Raw genomic sequence first — 21,388 nt, 5'->3', positions numbered from 1 at the left:
CTGATGAGCAGCCATTTTAAACATGGGCAGTGTGCATTTTTTTATTAATCTTAATAGAGTTATGTGAGTGGAATAAGTAATGCAGAGAAAAATTTTAATTTCTTTAGGTAAATTGCATTTACTAAATACTCATATCAAACTTCAGATTGTAATTGAAGTTAATCATGAGGCCTTTTATGAGCTCCACTTTTTCCCTGTGTGGATACATGTTAATTAATGTACTGGGGATTTAGTGCATATGGAAAATTAATTAAATACAAAGAGAAAAAAGATAAAACAGTATTCATTTTATTCCATTCTTGAAATGAAACATTAGAGAAACATCTGCAAGCCAAAGACTTTAGCTTTTTTGGAAAAAAGGCTCTAAATTAAAAAACAATAATGATACTAAGCTATATTAAAATATACTTTAAAAACTTTCCCAGGATTGTGGATGTGTTCAAATGCAAGGAGGACCCATAATGTCCCCAGCTGTGTTACCAGTCTCCCTTAATCCTGTGCTTCACAAAGATACAGTCAAAGGTGCCCTTCTGTAGTTTGTATTGAATTTTTGCAGGTTTTTTTCCTTGAAGTTTTCCAGTTTCATGTTCTTTCTTTCTGAGTAAGTTGCTATGACATTTCATCTAGCTTTCTGTCTTTGTTAAACTTTTAGCATAATGTTTTAATCATGGGTAGGTTTTAGAACTCTGTGTTTTTATAGCTATTATTCAAATTCCTGGAACTTGCCAAAGCTTCACCATAAAGAGAATTTTTCTGAATATTGAAGGTGCGTGTTATCTCGTACAGCCAAAGGATAGAGAACAGCTTCAGATCATAAGAGTTGATATGAACTATACTGTTTCTGTTGAACCTTGCCTTGCTCCTATTTCTGAATTGCCCCAAGAGCTGTTTTCTTGTGCTTTACCGTGTGTTTTTGCAAAGGGAAGCAGTTTCAGTGGTCAAGTTTGTAATACTTTGTTTTTGCAGCCCAAACATTGTTGCTTTTATTTGTGGGGGGAACAGGAAGAACTGATGTCTCTGCCATGGCATACCACATGGCATTACTTTAGCAGTTTGAAATAGAGCTTGGATCTAATGGTTTGAAGGAAGTGAGAATTCTAGATCTGATTGTAAGAAATTGCAGCAGGATTATATTTCTTTGACAAGGTGGAAAGTACCTGAATTTGTTGTTTTCCCTGTTTAACAGACATGGCAAACACTGTGTAATCTTTAAGTCCTTTTTGTCTCTTTTTCACATGTTGTAAATGTCCTTTGGCTCTGTTTGATTTACCATTCTTTCAGATAACTAGTCTGTGAGGAAACACCTTTCAAAGGTGAATAATAGTATTGATGTGAGAATCATATGACCACCTCAGGACTAGAAGGAAGTCCAAACTTGGAAAATTTTCACAAAATTTTTTCAAAAGCTAAAAAGCAAGATAAAGTAGCAATTCCATTATTTTTAAAATATTGATGATTGATATATAGATAAGTTAAAACAAAGGGATACTCTCTGAGACTTTTTCCATTATAACAGATGAAACTTAAATAATTCAAGTAGACTGCTGGTAAGAGGAAGTTTTGTGGTTAAAGATGAGCAACCTCAAAAGCCTATTTTATTCTGTGCTTAAAGAAAGACATGTATGTCTTCTGTTCATGAACCAGTGAGAAATAACCTACTGATCTTGCTCCAAAAATTTAGTTACTGCTATATTTAGGTCACAGATAATTTCTGTAACAAAAACTGTGCAGGTGTTTATAAATTTGTCTCAGTGAGTATTCACATGGGAAGACTTAAGGCATGCCACAGTTTCCCAGTTTAACATTAAACTATATTCTGTAAGGCAACCAGCTCATCATTACAGGGCAAAGGTCTTCTAATTGCTCTGTGATGGCCTTGTGGTGTGGTGCCACTTGAAGTTGGAATCTGTGGGCAGTGATGATTCTCATTCCTATGAAATCTGACCATGAAATGCGTTTCACCCAGAACTTGGAAGCATGGTAATAGCCTTCAAGCAGATTTTGGTTTAGAATGTATGTTGAAATGTCTCCTGCAGAGATATCAGAATTGTAGAAGATACATGAGCATCCTTAGGAACAAGAATGGGCTGGACAGTCTCAATTTCAGAGTAGGGGTTTCATTGTGTCTCTTCATCTTCTAAATGATGAGGGCATTGGCTTGCTATGGCTACTAGGACAGTTGAAAGAGACTTTGTGGCAATTTCCTCCATTTCAATTGTTCTGGTTGCCTTGGAAGTATGGCACTGGGATGAAAGGAGTAAGAGTAATTTCTGATTTCAGACAATAGTTTATTATTATGCAGATAATTCCACTGTCCCAGAACATAAAGAATAATTGAAGAATTTATTCTACATCATAACAAAAATGTGTATTCCAAAGCTGTTGTGTGATACTAAATTCAACTGTGCTTTTACAGTTCCTTGGATCTGTCAGGTCCATATCTGAGAAAGGACAAGTCATCTTCATTTCTGTGATATTTTTAAAATTCAAAAGGTGGAAAGCAGAAAATAAAAGGAGAGAAAAATCTGTTACTGATTCAGTAGTGACTTTCACATTGTGCAGATACAATATGAAGCTAGATACATTTAGATATTTAACCTCAAAGAAGGTTCTGTTGAATATTTGTGCTGTGGGGCTTAAAACTGTACTTGCACTGTGTGTCTAGTTTCCCCAAAGTCTTCCTGTGTCTTCCTGCAGTCTTGAGAATCTCAGATTTATGTGTATCTTTGCCTGTGATGTTGTTATACTTTTCTGATGTAAACTGGCTTTTATTTTTATATCATTTATCTTTACCAAGAACAAGGTTGACAGGTTTAGGTTGGCAGGGGAGAGTAAAGATTGGGTGGGGCTCACCAAGGTAGGAAAACAGTTCATATGCCATCAGGGAAATACTCTGCTTTTCTGTACAGGCAGGTGAACAGGACACACAAAATATCTCCTGTACAGCTGGAGGCCTGTTTTTATCCAGTGAACCTTTTACAGAGATTCTTATTTATTGTCATTCCATTGTAGAGTTATCTTTCCATTGAGGGATGTTGCTGGCACTGCCCCATATCTCAAATAAAGCTATGTATTGTCAACAAGAGCATTTACCCAATTGGCATGAATTTAAAAGCAGGAGAAAACCAGATTTATCTAATCAAAGTAATCATACACTGTGTAGTGTTCCAAATTCCGAGTTATCTGATTTAGTTAAGATGCATCACTAACACAGACTTAAAATTCTTTCTCCTGGATTGTCATCCAGTGGGAGATGCAAGCTGTTAAACAAAAGAAAGATCAACTACAACATTTGCTCATTTCTCCATATGAAGTTAAAATAAAATATCTGCTGAACTATAACCCTGACAGGTTTTTGTATTTGGGGATGTTTTTGTATTTGTGTACCTGCCAGGACTCCTATTGCACGCACGTGTAGTCAGCATTATAACAGCTGATGAAACCAAGAATGCGTGCTGAGGTCTCCTTTTTTGGCCTTTCTTCTTTATCTAGTGTCCTAAGATACAGAGCACAGGTTAAAAAAGGGGTGATTAAATTAACCAAATCTCAAAGTCTACTGAAGAATGTTTTAGGGCAGTGAGTATAGTTCTGAGGTTGCAAGGGCTTAACTGGGATTTCATAAGGAAAAACTACATAAATAAAACCACTGTGGTAAAATTCACACAGAGCATTTCCAAAGGTGGTGAAATCTTTTTTAGGAGAACATAAACTATTTCCAACTTCAAAGGGCAGGGATTCAAAAAATTGTCTGTTACATTGCCTTACATGCATGTGCTATTTAAATAAAGCATTTGCAAACTTGCTAGTCTGGAATCTGATTTTTTCAACACTGTCATCCAATAAATAGTCATATTCTAACACCTTGTGGCTGTTTAAACAGTGGCTTAAGGAAGCATGAGCTTAAGAATGACTGACATTGGACCTACTGTAAGTCATTATTCCAGGAAAGATTTGACATGACATTCAACAGGAAAAGAATTATGATCAATGTCAAAGACATTAATTTTTCCTTTTAACAGAGAATACCTCATTTTTGGCTGACTCTGCTTCCCTTTTACTTTTCATTCCCCGTTGGGGCTAAAATATTCAGCTGGGCATTTGAGAGTCTGGGAAAAGTGCTTTCTGAGAAACCACAAATTTTTGATTTATTTCTTATATTCCCAAAGTAATGACTATTTTGGAAATCCAGATGATTTGTGTGTGACAGGTTAGTAATTTAAGCTCACGGTGTTACAAGATAATAAGCTGTAAAGTTCAACCATGCTTCTTGATAAACCTGTTGGCTTGGAAGTTACTGAACCTACTGCCACACAATTCAGTACTGTCTTCAAATTATGGCACTTTTTAGTGGATGAAGAAATAATTTGTCTGGCTGTTGTGAATTGATCAGAAGGCAAATTTGGTGTTTTGTCTGCTTTTTAAACCTTACATTTCTTGTTAATTCTACCTTTGGATGTTGTTCAAAATTACTGTATTAGTCATACTACTACTATATAAAGATTCTATACCATGTTTTTATTATTTCTCTACTTTGTGAAGGGTTGCAAGAAACCTGAAAAGAAGCAATTATTATTGAACATACCTGATCATAAACTAGAAGTATAACAAATGCCATTTATTCTAATATAGGTAACCTCTTTCTCAGCAGTAGATGCAGTGTTTCTATTTGTGCATGAGTACAAAAATGGGTGCAGGTCATCACATAAACAGCTGGTCTGTGTAAGAGGCCTGTAGGTTTGTTGTAGCTTGAGCCACTTACCCTTCAGATGATTTGCAGGCGAGCAAATTTTCTGATTTGAGTTTTGCATGTTTTCCAAAGTTAAGACTCTGTCTATTAATTATAAGTATTGTCTTCATTTTCTTGCAAGGAAGGAAATAGGGACTAAAGAAGTTGGAGTCTTAAGCAGATGTTGAAACAGAGCCTGTTCTCTTAGGGAATTCCAGCTTTAAATATTATTTGTGAACTTCTATGCCTGAGAATAGGATTATCTCAGACTTTACTATTTTGTTACTGGTTTGTGTGTGTATAATCTTAATTATTTTGCTGTGTGATCTTAGTGTTCCCTGCATCAAGATGAGACTGTATCGTTTGTCCTAGAGTTTCCCTGTGCAGTCTGCAGGGAGTTAAGCGTAACTTGTTGGGAATGTTAATGGAAGTTGTGCATAATTTGCCTGTGCATCACAGTGAAATTTACCCTTAGGGGTTACTGAGCCAGTGAAAACTCTACCGGGTGCCAGAGGACTGACGAAACCATCAGATTATCTTAATGACAGATTTACACTCTGCCTGTGTTCTGTACTCTTCCGATTTTGTGACTCTGATTTATGAAACTCTGCAAACCCGAGTCCTTCCGGCTGTACAGTGACTTTGTGGTGCTTCTCATAGGAGTCAGGCTTTGCTGTGGTGAGAATGTGTGGTCAAAATAGCTCATATACTGAAAATTATAAGGTATGTTTTGTTAATAGACTGCTAACCTCAATGGTCAGAGGTGACTAAGTTTCAACATCATAATGCTTGTATTATTAAGAAATACTGAAGCCTAGAAAATTAAAAACCTTAAATAAAATGTGGAAGATAGTTCCTGTATCAGAAAGAGACAATAAAGGGTGTTGAAAGAAGTAGGTGAATCCCTAATGTAAGATCTCCAATCTGTATACTTTTGTTTCTCAATGCCTGAAACAATACATTACGAGCTAATAAATTAAAGAAATATTGTTACTTTTGCTGTTCAAAAGGCAAGTGATCGTCACATAAACTCAGTCTCGAAGTGAATGACAATTAGTATAAAATTTTGACCCTTAGCAGTACATGATTTTCCTGTTTAAATTTCTGCAGAAATCAGTTATAGCCCAGCGCTGTTCTGTGCTTTCTTTAAAAAAAGAACTGCTAGTGTGTTCAGAGTAATTTTTCCATAATGAAAAAAGCCAATATCTGTGACAGATTGCATTACTCCACACACCTGCATTCGCTCTGAACCTGCTAGCCTGATAAATTGATAAGTTAGTCATATGTTGTTTTAAAAAGGCAAAGAACGTAGTTCCTAATAAAAGAATGCTACATATTTCTTCTAAAAGGTTAAAAAGCATTTCTCAGGGCTCTTAAATTACCATATTCTGATACCAGGGGAAAATAAAACCTGGGCTTAGAGTCGTGTTTGTACTTAGAGGGCTTTCCGGACAGGAAGGCAATCTTGATGCAATTCAGTAAGCCACAATACCAGTGGGGCATCACAGGTGAAAAAATTGCAGCTGTACCCCTCACCACAATGTATTACAACTGTACAGTGGAATATTTCCTGTACAGAAATAGGGCTTGGTTAACTTTGTTTCCCAAGAGTAGATCACATTAAAATGTTATAAAATCATGATTTCCTGCATTTGAATACTTGTGGTTTCTCAACTGGTTCCAATATTACAAAAGGTTTTTTTTATAGCTTCTATTAGTTGAAGATGTATAGAAGCTTTCTTCCAAAGTCAGCTAAAAGGAAGTTATGTATTTTTAAAGAACAACTTTTCTCAGATGACAAAAGTTTTCTTTCACATCTTTTCATTACAACTCTATTTGATATTTATTTTATAAACTGCAGGACAGATGTAAATTTAAATAAAATGAAATAAATATACTAATAGGACTATTAGTATATATGTTTAATGGAGTTGAAAGAGCCACAGTATGTGTTATTACTCAGATATCCAAATAGTAGTTATTTTTATTAGTTAGCCAAAGACCTCAATATAGATAAAGGAAAAAGCTAAATTAAGCAGATGTTGCATATTAAATTTTAGAGTGAGTATTTGTAATTTAAATGTCCTAGCTTTAGGACCAAATTTATTTTTTAAAAAATTTGAAGAGAAGCTAAACAATTCTGAGAAGAAATTATATGACATAATTTTGAAAAACATCTCCAGTTGGGGTATCTGATTATTCCAGTGTTGAAAATTGAGAGTGTACCATAGTGGAATATATTTTACTGCCTGAAATATATAGGTATGTAACATTCAAACTGTCAAATACAGAAAGCTGTAATAAAAATACAAAGGAGGCTGAGGTGGGTGGGACAGCAAATACTTTGTACAACTAAATAATTTTAATCCTAGTACTACTCCTAATCTTGAAACTACTTACATGAGCCTATATTTTTACCTCACTGTAAGTCATCTCTCTTTTTTTGGTGGTTTGGTTGTTTGGTTTTTTCCTTCATGAAATGGGGATATTAGTGGTCTGTAGCTGTGCCAGGAAAGTCTGTTTTCTACACAGATACGATACAATCTTAGTTCTGAGGAAGGTTAAAAATATTATCTAACAGGCAAGTGGTTTGTAGCATGATTTCACACTGTCAATCACACAAGATACACAGGAATGTGGATGTTGAAGTATCCTACATTTGCCCAAAATGTAGGTGTTCCACTGGTCAGATTGAATTGTGTATGTTGTGTGAACCAGGTGTATTGCAACATTCTACTCTATTTAATATTATTTTTCTTTTGACCATATTTTCTACATATTATATTATTTTTCTGCAGAGTTCTTTTGCTAGTTTTATATAAATAATACTTCAAAATCAAATTTAAAAGTAATGTTTCTGGTAGATATTGCCAAGACTTTTTTCCTTATAAAAATCTGCATAAAACTTTTTATTTCCTGCTACTGCAACTTCTGTTCACCTAATGAGAGAATTATATTTTTAAGACAGTTGGCCCTAAACCAGTAAAATATCTTAATAAAAGAATAACTTTATTATAGAGCAATCAGTTTATTCATGCTCAGGAAGCGGAAGTAAAAATTGCAGTCTGGGTTGGTGTCTGACTCAGAGTTCCAGTTTGTGTTGTGTTCTGCCTCATTCACTGAGGTGGCCCTGCTTGGAGAAGATAAAACACACACACACTTCCTGTCTTCTGGGTGCATTTTTTGTGCAGTAGTTTTTTCTGGACCAAGAATAGCTGAATTTCCAAGAGGAAGCGCCCACGATCTGAGGGACTGAGATTCAAGAAATGAATATATCTTCTGTAAAAGCTTTTTTTCTAGCAAATACATCAATCAAAAGGAAGCATCACTGAAAGAAACATTAGGAGCCCAGCTGTTAATATCTATCTTTCCTTCTCAACTGGACAAAATCTGTTTTCCAGCCTAAGATATTTAGCATGTATTTAAAGTTCACATGTTTATACTGAGTTTTAAAATAGTATGCTTCAGTAGTTAATACTGAAGCATAATACTTTTATACAGCCTTCATTCAAAAACCTCAAAGTAGGCCGATGGCTGTAGCTTTTTCCTACAGACAAAAATATGTTTATTAAAAACATGGGATTAGTTAAGAAGTGGAGATATTTTAATTATTTCTCTCCTAGCTGGAAATTGTGTCCATGTCTGAGACCTTTTAGCATTCTGACAAAATGTATATTGAATAATAGGTATTATTATTTATGGTGACATGGCAGGTTGGGGAAGTCCACTGATGCTGCCTCTCTGCTCAGCTGTAGAAATGTACCTGTGGACAGATAAGTGGTGTGCACCCAGCATTTTTCAAATAAAAATTAGCCAAGAATCCCAAAGCTGGGAGGATAACATCAGCTCACAGGAAAATATAGAAGCATGTCATCATCTTGAAATTCTTTGAAAAGCACTTAGGGGTCAACACTCATCTCTCTATCAAGTCTTAATATTACCCAAAACCTCTAGTGGGGAAAAATGAAGTATCTGTAAAACACAAGGATGAAATTAAAAACACGGCAGTAACAGACTGTGTAGCATTTCCCCTAGTTTCCAAGTAGGAATGAAATTATTCTGGTACTGGTAATATGTGACACAATATATGATGAATAAGAAAAATCACAATGATGTTGTGCTTTAGTGGGACTACTTCGTGTTGGTTACTAAGATGATACTGTCTTGCTGTTAGGTTAACAAGTGTGAAGGAAATTATTTGAAGTATGCAGGGTTTTAAGAGGCTTTTCAGGTTTCTCATTGTTTGGCCTTTTTTGGGGGGGAGTGATGTGTGTGTTGGAGGCTTCAGCTCTGCTCAAATCAGAGATGTTTTTCATATGTGTTAGTGTAATATACATGAAAATTTTTGTCTTAAAAAGAGTGAAACAAGATTCAGAGAAAACAGAAATCTGCTCTCTTCTAACTAAAAAGGTTTTTGCTCCAAGGCAATTGTTTCTGAACAGTTGTTTGTTTGTGTCACGTACTTTGCCAATACACCATTTTCCTCCTTCTTCCAAACACTGCCATGCCATTTTCAGATCTCCAGTGTCTACAGTTCACAGCAGTAAAGAGAAAAAGGAGCAGCCTTCAATTTCTCTACTTAGAGTTTGGACTGTTTCATACAGCTTTTCATTTCTGCTTCTGACTTCTGTTGTTAAACAGAGATGCTGCTGAAAAATACAGCATTTGACTGTGGTTTTCCTCCCTCTTGCCATAGTCATCCTTCTAAATACGTGTGTTTGCCACAGTGGTTTTTAGCAAAACAGAACTTGGGGATTCTTGGTTAAACCTGAGCTTATGGTTAAATAACTTCTTTGCGTGACAGGTGAATACTATCATTGCAATTAAAACTGTCTTTGAGAGCTATGGAAGAGGACAAAAAGCTGCAGGGAAGTGTCTGCTGGAGAACCAAGCTTGTTGTTTAGCAAAAAAATTAAATTTGCTTTGTTTGTGTTTGCCTTTATAGAGACAGGCCTAGTGGTCACATTTTCTAAGAGGTAACAGTTGTATGAATTATAGCTTAGGTTTTGTTCAAATATTTTGAGGTAAAACCATACTTAATTCGACACGTGGGGAATTTTTTTGTTGCAGCTAGTTCACTTATTCCCACTGCTAATGACTCAGTTTTGGCATTATAACCCCTTTCCAGGGTTTCACAACTATTATTTTTGGCAGCTGATACTGCCCAGAGCTACCATCTTTCCTTAAACTTATCCAGATCAGGCATTAGTAATAAAGCCCCTAGAAAAAATAAAGCTAGATATGTAGAAATCAAAGATTCTAAGTCAATTAAGTCTTTTGCAAGCTTCAAACTAGAAAGCTTACAGTTTGTGTAGTTCCAAAGCATGAGCTGTATTTTGTATAGGAAATCACATAATGTGTGTCCTTGATTTATCTCCAATGTGCAGATGACACTTTGAAACAAATTGTCTCTTGCTCTGGTAGATTTCTTGACATATTACAACATAGTTAGAAAAAATTGTAAACAAAATAATGAGGAATAATCGTTTCTACTTGCTGACCAGCCTGCATTAACTGTGCAGTGATGTTGTTCCTGGCTACTCATACTGCTGAGTTCAGCAGTCATTCCTGTGCCTTTCCAGATTTCTCATAATTCACTTTAGAAGTTGTCCTGCACTACACAGGATCACAGGATGGGTACAGTGGAAAGATCTGCAGTGGGTCCTCTGGTCAGACCTCCCTATTCCCTATCCCAGAGCACATGGCACAGGATTGCTTCCAGGTGGTTCTTGGATATCTCCAGGGAAACTCTACAATCTCTCTGAGTCACCCACACAATAAAGTTCTTCCTCATACTCAGATGAAACTTCCACTGTGTTAGTTTATACCACAGACCACAGCCTGAATATGAGTTACAAAGTTATTACTTCTTTGTGGCATAATTGTTTTCATCATTATACTTTGCCATCTTTTCCTCAAGAGGAGTTTCAATACATCTACTACCTAATGAGTGGGTGGAAATACTGAAGTACCTTTTTTTTTTATATAGACAGGATGTGTGAAATCCAGTTAAGGTTTTTTCAAGTTTTGCTCTGCCTTTTTTTGAATCTTTGTTTTTAATTTTCTATATTATTTTCATCTATCCTTATTGATAGTTTTATGGGTTTTGTATTGTAGTGCCACTTAAAAAATTATCTTACTGTACTCTTGAACTTGTTCTTCCAGCTCATTAATCTAGTGGGAATAGAATTCATCACCCTGCTTAGCCTCTTTTAAAACACCCGTTACTTTCTATTCTAATGCAATTTTGTGAGATTCTCATTAAGGAAAGGGTTTTGTTTTGAGATGTAATCTAAGAGAAATAAATATCCTACATATGATAGCTTTGTGAGACTTTCATTGCACACATATTACTCACTAACATTGATAAGAAAAGGTAATTCAGATATTGATAGACATTAGGAAGTGCAAGACCAAACCAAGTATTCAAATATATTTAATCAGGTTCCTAAAAGAATGCCAAGGTATTTTAAGGACTGAGATTTAAAAGTATACAGAAATAAATATGTCTGTATGTAAAGTATCTATGCAACCATGAAAGGCTGCAGCCTTTTGTCAAAAATTAAACACATCCTTTTATAATTATGTAATTCCAAAACTTCATGCTATAGGAAGTATGCCAAGTATTACAATGTTTAACTAAACTGAAATGTTTTATCACCAGTGGAGATTGGGAAGGTTTAAAAAGAGAAGTGAGTGTGGATGGCTCCACAATGCAGTATGAAAGACAGCAGATGATGGAAGAGGCTCTTTGTGTGTTCCTAGTTAACATAGGGAGTTCTTGGGGTGTATCCAATGTATCCATAATTGGAGGGTAGGAACATTGCTATGGTAGTGTAGCAGCCTTGAGTGTTTGTCCATAGGCGTTAAACATTCAAATAATTTAACACTGAGAAGTTCTGAAAAAATAACTAAAAGTCTAGTGGCACTGAGAGCAAAAATAATCACTATAGTGTGACTTTGAATATGGGCATAAACTTCATGTGGTATTTCTTATTGCTGCTGTTGTGCACAGCACTATTGTACAGCTAGGAACAGAGAACCAAGAAAGATGTTTTCTGGCTCATCAAGCCCAGCCTTCTCCCACTGGGGCAATGCTTGTTATTTTCTCCATCTAATTAACAAATCAAGCTTTTCAAAGTAGCTCTCATGAGCACCAAGGGTCTCCTTACACATCCCCATCTTTTTTCTGTACAGTTTCTAGTCTTACACTTTATTCATAGGGCAACTCAATTTTGGCACAAAATTTCTATAAAGCTTTTTCTATTAAATGTTTCTCTCCTGAGGTGTCTGGATGGCACAATTATGTTCCTGTTGTTTAATTTCATTTAGTCCTCAACTCTCTACAGCAAGAGTTAATACAGTTTTGAGTTTTGAGATGAAGAATTGGAAACATGACATACTTCAGATGAGTCCCCACTGATGTCCTATGCAAATCAATTAATATTTGCCCCTCACTTTTGGAAATATCTCACTTGATGTCTCCCAAAATGGTATTTGCTTTTTCCAGGCTTCATCATACTGCCTCACACTTTTCCAGCTGACATTTACAGATCTTCACCTTTCCCAATTGAATATGCAGCTTATAAACAAATGTGTTGTTATCTGTACACATATGACATGTGGGTTTTGATATCAAATCAATCCCTTTTTCTCTCACTCTAGTTTTCAAAATTAAATCAGCTCTCCTGATTGACACTGCAGTGGTACTCTCTTTTATATACATTTCTGGCATCAGAGGTTTACTGACAGTTATCAGAATTTTTTTGTTTGTCCTGCATCTTGGAATAAAAAAGTTTTAGAGACTGTGGTTGCTTTTTTCAGTCTTCACATGTCATTGTGGTTTGACAGATGTAGTTAAAATCCACCTTTCAGGCTCTGTGGTTCCACATGTTAATTCCTCCAGAATTCTTTGGTGATTATTTATGTTCCTTGGCCCTTCCCAGCTTGAACCATTGAGCTCCCTGAATTTTCCTTCTTAACCTTCATTCCTGTTAATTAATCAGCTTACTGTCATCTCCATCTGCATTTTAATCTTTACTGAATAACAAGGAAGAATGCTTACAAAACTTTTTCTAAATTTATTTGCATCTCTGCCATCTTACTTTTTTCTTGGTCATTTATATATGTATGTCTATACACAGGGATAAAACAGGTAATAACACATACATATGCAATTTTTTCTTACTATTTGCTTTATGTCAGCTTGACTTTTAGTAATCTTGAGCATGTACAGCTGCCATACCTGTGGATTTCTGCATCTTTATTCTAAAATCTTCATAGCTGACTGAATTTGCATTTGTCTAAATTCATATTCTCATTCACGTTCTTACTATTACCAAAAAAAAAAAAAAAGGAAAAAAAGACACCTAGAGTAAACCCTTTAAGATCTATAATTAAAATTGGTTTTCTATTGCCTATAGAAATGTCTATAATAACTTTCTCTCCTATTCAGTGATACATCATGAAATAATCCAAGTGGATTATTTACAGAATTAAATTTAGGGATGTAATTAAGCAGAAGCTACTATGTATTTATTTGGTTTCATTTGCCTTTATTTGTCTAAATAGTCCTTGAAAGAAAAGATAAAGTGCTTAGAAGTGCTTCATTATTTCAGCCAGGGTTTTTAGCAATGTGTTGACCCACCACAAAGTGTTGTGTTGTCCATTGTAATTTTTTTCTCTCCGTTACTGATTATTTTAATAAACTTATATTTTGTTATGTAATAAAGCTAAAACAATGAGTTAAAAAAAACTAATTATAACTAGAGTGTCTTTGATACCATGATGTGTAGACATCTGATGGATTTTTTGGCTGCATAATACAAATAATGTTTAGATTAATTGTCTTTGTTATTCATGGTTTCCATGGTTTCCTGTGGAACAAGCAGCTATTTTTGTACAGAGGAAGAGAAAGTTGGAAGTGTTAGTCTGCAGTGATGTTCTAAAAACATTTTCGTTTAAGTCAAGACAGCACAAGATCTGAATAATGGTTACAGTTAAGATTTTCTATATGACCATTTACTTTTATTTAGTTTAACTAGTTTTACACTTTTAGTGTATAGATAAAAATGAATTTTATTTGCATTCAAGCACAAAGTAATTATTCCTTCTCCCTTTTATCACAGGTTCCTTGCAGCTTGGAGTACTGGGATGAGCTTCAGAAGTCATTTGTTGCATTCCGGGAGTTCAGTCTGTCAGAAAGCAAAGTCTGTGAGCTGCAGCTGCCCAGTATCAGCCTTGTGAACGATCAGAAGGAGCTCATAGCCTCTGACCTGTGGAGGATTGTCCTCAACAGCAGCCAGAACGTGGCAGATGACCAAAGGTAATTTTAAAGGAGGAAGGAAAAAGACATCCAATGCTACACTCCTGAGAAATCTCTTTCAAGAGGCTTAGAAATTAAGATACTTTAATATGTGATAAGAGCAGTTAGTCCTGCACGTGATTCAGACTGTGACTCATCTCCACACAAGGGCATGGAGTGTGCACAAAAAGAGCTTTCCTCTAGGTTCATAGGCAGCCTGGCAGCATCATAACCATCCATTTTTTGAATACAAGGCTTACTGAAAAGTGCAGACAGAAGAAGGCTTAGGTGTAAGACTTACATCCATCCTATGGATGTAGTCATAAACATTCTTCTCCTATGCAATACTTTTACATCACCTTGAGTCTCTTCTCAGTGCAAGTCAACAACTATTTTAGAGGTACTGGACAAAATGTTATTTCAATAGTATTGCATTATTATTCACACAGATTACTTACTATGCTAAAAGAAAAAACACTAATCAGTGCTTTTTAAACACTGGGGATCCATTTTTCATTATATTTGCAACTGGAAACACTGTGCAATGACAGATATTCACTCTGTTTGCATTCATTCCATTTTGGTTAATATGTAGAGTAAAACAAATAAGTATAAGTTCTGTCCAGAAACAGCAGTGGAATCGCTTTCAAAGACCTGCTTAACATTTTATATTTAGAGCAGAAAACCCAAAATTACTCTCTTGGACCATTGGTATTTGCTGATTCTTGCTGCTTGTTTATGAACCCAAGCTTCAATGAGTATGTAGCATCCACGTATGTGTTGAATGAAGCTACAGAATTCAGAGAAATCAGAGAATACGAGCATGGCTAACAGAATCAATGAAAAAAATTAAACATCTGGTTTCCATTAATAGTATCAGGTTGGAAATGATTTCTTGATGTTAATTGTGAAAGAATGCATTTTCATCATTGAGAAGTTAAGTGTTTTAGACAAGGTTAATTCCTCTGAATGTGGGACCCTGGCAGAATTGCCTTCCTGGTCAGCTTAACACCACAGAAATGTGAACTCGGTGGGAACTGGAAATGATGTAGTGAAATTTAGTAGATTTTTTTTTCATCAAGGCATTTAGCACTGTAGTCATGTTTATTGTTTTCTGCTGGAATAGGGTTTGTCACTAGATGCAGTGTTTCATTCAGGGAGCTCTGATAAGCTAACGAGCTGTCATTGTTCAGAAACAACAGGAATTAAACTGAAGCATTTGCAGTTCACTCACAAGGATAGCAGGAGATGAATGAAGGCAGCAAAAAACATTTACCTCACTACTGAAGCATTTGAAGGTAAATAAACAGAAGAGAAAGAGGGAAGTCAAAGGAAAGTTCCTTGAACTGACACCTACCTGTCCAGAGGCTGCAGACTCACTAGTCCTGATACTTTTGTTAGTCTGAGGAATTCATAATAGCTTTAAGAACTGTAGCTTATACCTACATCAACTAAAAGTAGACTGGAAATTTAAAGATTTGTATAGGTCAGGGTGAGCTCCAGAAGCCAAAAACCTGTGGGATATACAAGGAAACCCTCTGATTTCAATCAGGAGAGAGAAAAAGTTATATTCCCTGCCTCAGCAGTGTTTTTAATTTGGAGGCATGGGTTTGCTCTCACGACACCATACCTGGAGTACTGTGTCCACTTTTTGGGGCCCCAAACTTAAGAAAGATGTGGACCTGCTGGAGTGATTCCAGAGAAGAGCCACAAAGAGGATCAGAGGACTGGAACATATCTCCTGTGAGGACAGACTGAGAGACTTGGAATTTTTCGGTCTGAGGAAAAGGTGGCTCTGAGGACACCTTAGAGCAGCATTTCAGAACCGAAAGAAAGCTGCAGACAGATTTTTACAAGGACAGGTAGTGATAAGGGGGGGTGGATTTAAGCTGAGAGAGGGCAGGTTTAGACTATATATTAGGAAGAAATTCTTCACTGTGAGGATGGTGAGGCACTGGAATGCGTTGTCCAGAGAAGTTGTGGATGCCTCATCCCTGGAAGTGTGCAAGTCCAGGCTGGGTGGAACTTTGACCATCCTGGTCCAGCATAAGTTGTAACTGCCTTTGGCAGGGGTATTGGAACTATGATCTTTATGGTTCCTTCCAACCCAACCCTGTCTGTGGTTCTATGATAGATATTCAAACGGATCTCTCTCACTTCAGACAAAGCTGCACTGCAAGCTTTCTTAAGGATAGCTGCAGGAAGGACTGGTGTGGAAGAAGTAGTTCTGAGCAGTCAGGAGTGATCCTTCTCAGAAAACCTTCATAGGTCAAAACAAGAGCAGCTGTTCCTCAGGTATGAGGCTTTGACCTACAGTGTTTGAGGCACAGTGGCTTTTTCTTGGAAACAGAGCAAACTTGCCAGTGATATATCACTGACCTAGAGGTTTTGAGACTGAATGTGCGTGGTTACAGCTACAGAACAAATTGAAGGTAATGGTTAAGGCCTGAGGGATCACGTTCTGTTAAAGGAAAGCCTCATGTAGGAGGTGGTGACAGAAACTGTGGACTTGCAGAGAAGACAAAACTTTCTAGATGTCTAGTGGCTCATAGGAAGTCCATGTTGGAAGTAACTTTGCTGAAAATGTGGCTTCATCAAACATACTGCTGCTGGTATGGCTAATTTCTTCTCAGCAAACACTCTGAAATATGTTCTAGATTCGACTTAACCAAAAAATCCCCAACTTTCTTGGTTTTGAGAGAGAGACAGTGCCCATGTTGTGGTAAATGTCAAAGTCTTGTTCCTAAAGCCAGCATTTAACATGGGATTTTGCAGGCTTGTGGGAAGAGCCTCAAGGCTTAATGCCAGTGCTGAGTGTTAAACTAGGGAATTCTAATGCTGAAGGATCTCTGAGAGGAAGAAATAAAGGCTGTATAAAAGTTGAACCTCAGTTTTCCTTTACACTCACAATAACTTGATGTTAATTACAGACTGCAACCATATGATTCGTTAACAATTATAATACACTATTAGTTGTAAAGTGTAAAAATGTTTAGTCTTGTTCAAGTTTATCTTCTTAGTTTGATGTTGTATTTTGGATCAAACTCTAACCACTGCCATATGCATGCAGCTGCTGCTCAATGATAATATTTTTTCTTAAAATTCTGCAGCATTTTTTTTTTTGTGGTAATCTCTGTGATATGCTAATTATTATAAGCAGAGAGCTGATCCATTGTGGTTTAGTACTTTATTACTGATTCCTAACATTGGTTATAAGGTACGAAATTTAGGTGTCTCATGTGACAGGAAAACAATAAGGTTTGTGAGAAGATGTAGATTCAGCTGATATGATGAGCAGTAGCTGACAGGGTGAAATAGAGCAACCAGTAATGAATATGGGAATATACAAAGATGTCATGGTTCAAATCCTGTGGTATGCAAGTTCTTCTGAGACTGGTCAGGAGCTAACTGGAAGTATAAAAATCAGAAGTTGTCTGGTGAAGGGCATAATATATACATGTATGTTGTTTATTTTTGAGAATTTTGTATCCCATTCATTATTTCTATGTATGTATAAAGTTTGCACAAACATTTATGGAAGTTTATTCAATGAATGAGCAAATTTGAAGTACTAAGTGAAAAAATTTAGCGTTTCTTTGGGGATATAGTACAGTGTTTATGAAAGAAATCATATATGGCATAAATGACTGTTTATGGAAGACCTTAAAACAGGGGATTACAAAAAAATTATCACAAAATAAATTATTTTTATGGGTTGTATTTGCCTGTTGCAGGACTAACAAACAATAATTGAAATTACTTTTTAAGCTCTGTTTGGTTGGTGAGACAGTAAAGCCCCTTCCTGGTTTGGTTGGGAATGATTTATAATTACAAGATGTTTTATATATTTGTGCATCTTCTGTGTAATTTAAACAGTATTTTTATAATTACTGACATATTAATGTGAAATAGTAATTGAAAGTGCCTTAAGATACAAACCATGAAACAAGTAAAAAAACTTCTAAATAAGCCTTAAATTGCTACTTTTTAGAAATTCAAGTGAGGAATCATGATCATGTTTCTTGCTAATTGTTTCAGCTTTTATTCAAAGTAAGTGATGTACTGGATTTTGACCTCTAACAATTTGGGTTCAGACCAGTATTTGAGTCATAAATTAAATGAGTTAAGTGATCTCTTTCTTCTTCCCAGTGGATATTTTCCCATGTTGTAGTTTCATCACAAATGGCAGTTTTGGTTTTAATATTTCTCTCTTAAAATAACAAGAATAATGCAGGTCACTGCTAAGTCATTGTTCTCAGTTGCCATATGTTTAACTTGAGCTGCTTTGCATGATGTGAAATATCATAATTTATATGACATCAAATGTAGATATTTTCCATTTTAAGTATTCTGATATTTCCCAGCACTTAAAAAATAAAGAAAAATGAAAAAGAAAAAAATCTGGTAATAAAGTCAGATCACTTTTATTTTTAATTTCCTCTGATTTTACCACATTCCTCCTTAAGCATGATGTGCCAAACACAAAGCAATAGAATCTGGTTCTTCCTCTTCTTTCAGAGCTGAAAAATTTGCACCATCCACACTTCATTTTGTAGCTCGAAGGAAGCCAAGAAATGTGGGAATGTTTTTGTATTGTATTCACTTGATGAACAAATTTTGATTGCCCAATCACATCTTCTCCTGATAATAATGCTCCCACTGCCATTCATCAAGACTTAATAGAAATTTTCCTGTATTTTCAGTTAGCACAACTTTATTTGCTGTTTGTGCACAGCATGTAATAGAGGGCAGCGGTTTTTCATTTTTGTGCTCTCTGCAAAGTCAAAGAAAGTGGCAGTGCTACAGGTCTGAGGGAAGACCACCTAGGCAAAAAATTTAAAAAGTATTCAATTTAAAATCAGGGTCTTGGTAGTGACTACAATACCTCTGTAAAAACTTTATTTATATTATGACTTTTTATTACAACTGGGTTTTTTTAAAGAAAATACTATAATAATTTGATGGCTGCTTTTAGTATATTTTGTACTGTAGCTGGTTTATACTGTTACTGTATTCTTGTACGTGGGGACTATAATTCTGAATATGGTTTCAGGTTGAGTAAAAATCAAATGGAGCCCCTCACAGATAAAACAATTACACTTCAGAAAAAGTCTGGGCAGATGGGAAAATAGTGGTGAAAGATCTTGTTGCATTTCTTTTCAGATGGTTCCTAGAAGGCTATTTCCTCTCTGTAGGGACTTTACCTTCTTTACCATCATGGTTTAAGATGCACTGTCCTGCTCCTCTCAGCCCTCCACTGCCAGCTCTTGTCCCTCCCTGGCAGGAGAGAGGATGCAAGGCCAGTTCTGTACCATGGGGCAACACTGTCCCACCCTCATTTGCTATTTCTCTCTTGTTAAGTTTTTAAGCATCTGGTTGAACTCTGAATTTTGCAGGGTTTCAGTGTTGGGCCTTTTTGGTTTCTAAGGTGACTCCATCAAGAAACAAAAAGCAGCTTTGAATCTTTTTGTTCCCAACATTTTAAGCTGCTGAGTATTACCTCTCTGTGGTCTGTTCCTTGTGGAGCAGAAAAAGTGGAGAAAAATTTGGCGAGAAGCTTTACATTATTTCCCTGGTGTGAAGCTCCTGCCACATTTCCTTCTGCATCAAGCATGTCCTGTTGCTCTGTCATCGTGGTGTTTATGAGTAAGAAATTACAAAAGTTCCACCACAGTAAAATGCTCAATGAATAGAAAGAAGATATATGAAATTGTACTAAATAAGAAATTAGGTTTTGTTTGGCTTTTATTCTATGAAAATATGCATCTCCAAAATACATCAATAGAAATAAAAATGCTTAGTCACTGATAGGTGAGTCAAGAAATAGTTTTCTGAGGACAATAAATATATATTTTTGGAATAAACCTCAAATATGAGAAATAAATGTCCTTCTTCTTTACTGCAATCAGTGTTACTGCTGTTCATGAAATTAAGTTTTAATTCAGAATATCAAGGTGCAATTAGTTTTTTTTAAAGTTCTTCATAGTTTGGTTAACATTTGTTTGCACTCCTCTACCCCAACGAAAAACTGTTTTCATTTCATATGCTCCTGAATTTCTGTTTCTAATCAAAATGCAACAAGCAAAAAATCTTAAAATATTAATAATTACTTTGAAAGAACTAACCCATTTTACAGATTGAAAAGTACTTAGTTGTTTAAATCAGCATATGAATTTTTGTCCTTTTGGATTTGGTTTTTCCTTTGTTCCAGCAATCTAATATCCATGGCAGAGCAAAGTGAAGCATCCTATTTCTCTGTTATCCAGTCCCATAGATATTTTATCATGTGAACACAAAGAATAATTTTATTTCCAAAGGTGCCAGTTCTCAAAAGGTGTACAACACTGGTTTTGGAATCTAAACAAGAAATTTAAAGAGGTAAAGGAGCACAGAAAAGCAGCTAAAATTCTGATTGAGTCATTTATCTTTCATACTTTCCTGACCTAATCCATTCTTAGTATCCTGGCATGATTCTTTAATAATTAGTTAATCTTAGTTGGGTTTTATTGCTGCATAAGTATTTTATGTCCACAAGCCTTAAGTTGGATTTAAGCTCTGTAAACAAATACTATACTAGATAGTTACTGCAACACTAAATGATACTGATCAATTTACCTATCCATGGAATTCCATGCATTTGCAGCTGAACATTTTGAGTACCTGCTATATTTGTGCATAATTTTGAAGTGAAACACATTGCAGGGTGAAAAATCTGGTCCTAAAACCTTAAGGTATGTTGCTTGGAAAGTCATTGTTCAAATCTAAACTTATGTTTGGATTTAAAATATCTTTAAAATGTTAATGGAAATGGATTTATTGTGCTGTATAAAGTCTAATGACTTTCTGACAAAAATATTACGTTGACCTTAGTCCATCTTTCATTAAATCTTATTTTAAAAATAAAGACATTCTTTGACTGAGGATGTGGTTGTAATTCTCTTGAATCAAGTCTAAACTTTTAAACTAAAACTCTTGAGAGCCAAACTTCAAATGGAGTGAGAATGAGGAGAATTAAGGATAGTTTTTGCTAAATTAGAAAGTTTATTTGTACTTCTGTGGTATCTTAGTAGGTTATAGAATTGTGATGTAGTGTTAGTTCCTCTCAAGAGACTGAAAGATAATGCTTGGAAATTCATGGTGTTAGGAGCACAGCTATGAAAAAAAATCAGGAGAGTGGCACTTTAAATGTATAGTTAATATGGTAGTAAAGGGCTCCAGACTGAGCTTATAGTACTTGGAAATAATTTTTAAATCATGATTTTAGAGTGAAAAGGGCAAAGGAAATAAAGCTTACAAAGACTAGGGGTTCATACATAGAAGTAGTTTGATGGTTGCAAATTGGTTTCCTTAAAATCAAG

At 35.6% G+C, this 21,388-nt stretch overlaps 1 protein-coding gene across 1 annotated transcript in view; it reads left to right on the top strand.

The window, feature by feature from the left end:
• VPS13B (vacuolar protein sorting 13 homolog B) overlaps window positions 1-21,388 on the top strand; it is a 429,435-nt gene that overhangs the window by 351,954 nt on the left and 56,093 nt on the right. The window contains exon 40 of the mRNA XM_058820123.1: window positions 13,855-14,051. Coding sequence (XP_058676106.1) covers window positions 13,855-14,051 — 197 coding nt within the window. The remainder of the gene's footprint in view (window positions 1-13,854; window positions 14,052-21,388) is intronic.

This window comes from Ammospiza caudacuta, chromosome 1 (assembly GCF_027887145.1).
Source record: "Ammospiza caudacuta isolate bAmmCau1 chromosome 1, bAmmCau1.pri, whole genome shotgun sequence".
NCBI lineage: Eukaryota > Metazoa > Chordata > Aves > Passeriformes > Passerellidae > Ammospiza > Ammospiza caudacuta.
The sequence above is the reverse complement of the archived record's forward strand: the minus strand, read 5'-3'. Positions and strand labels throughout refer to the sequence as shown.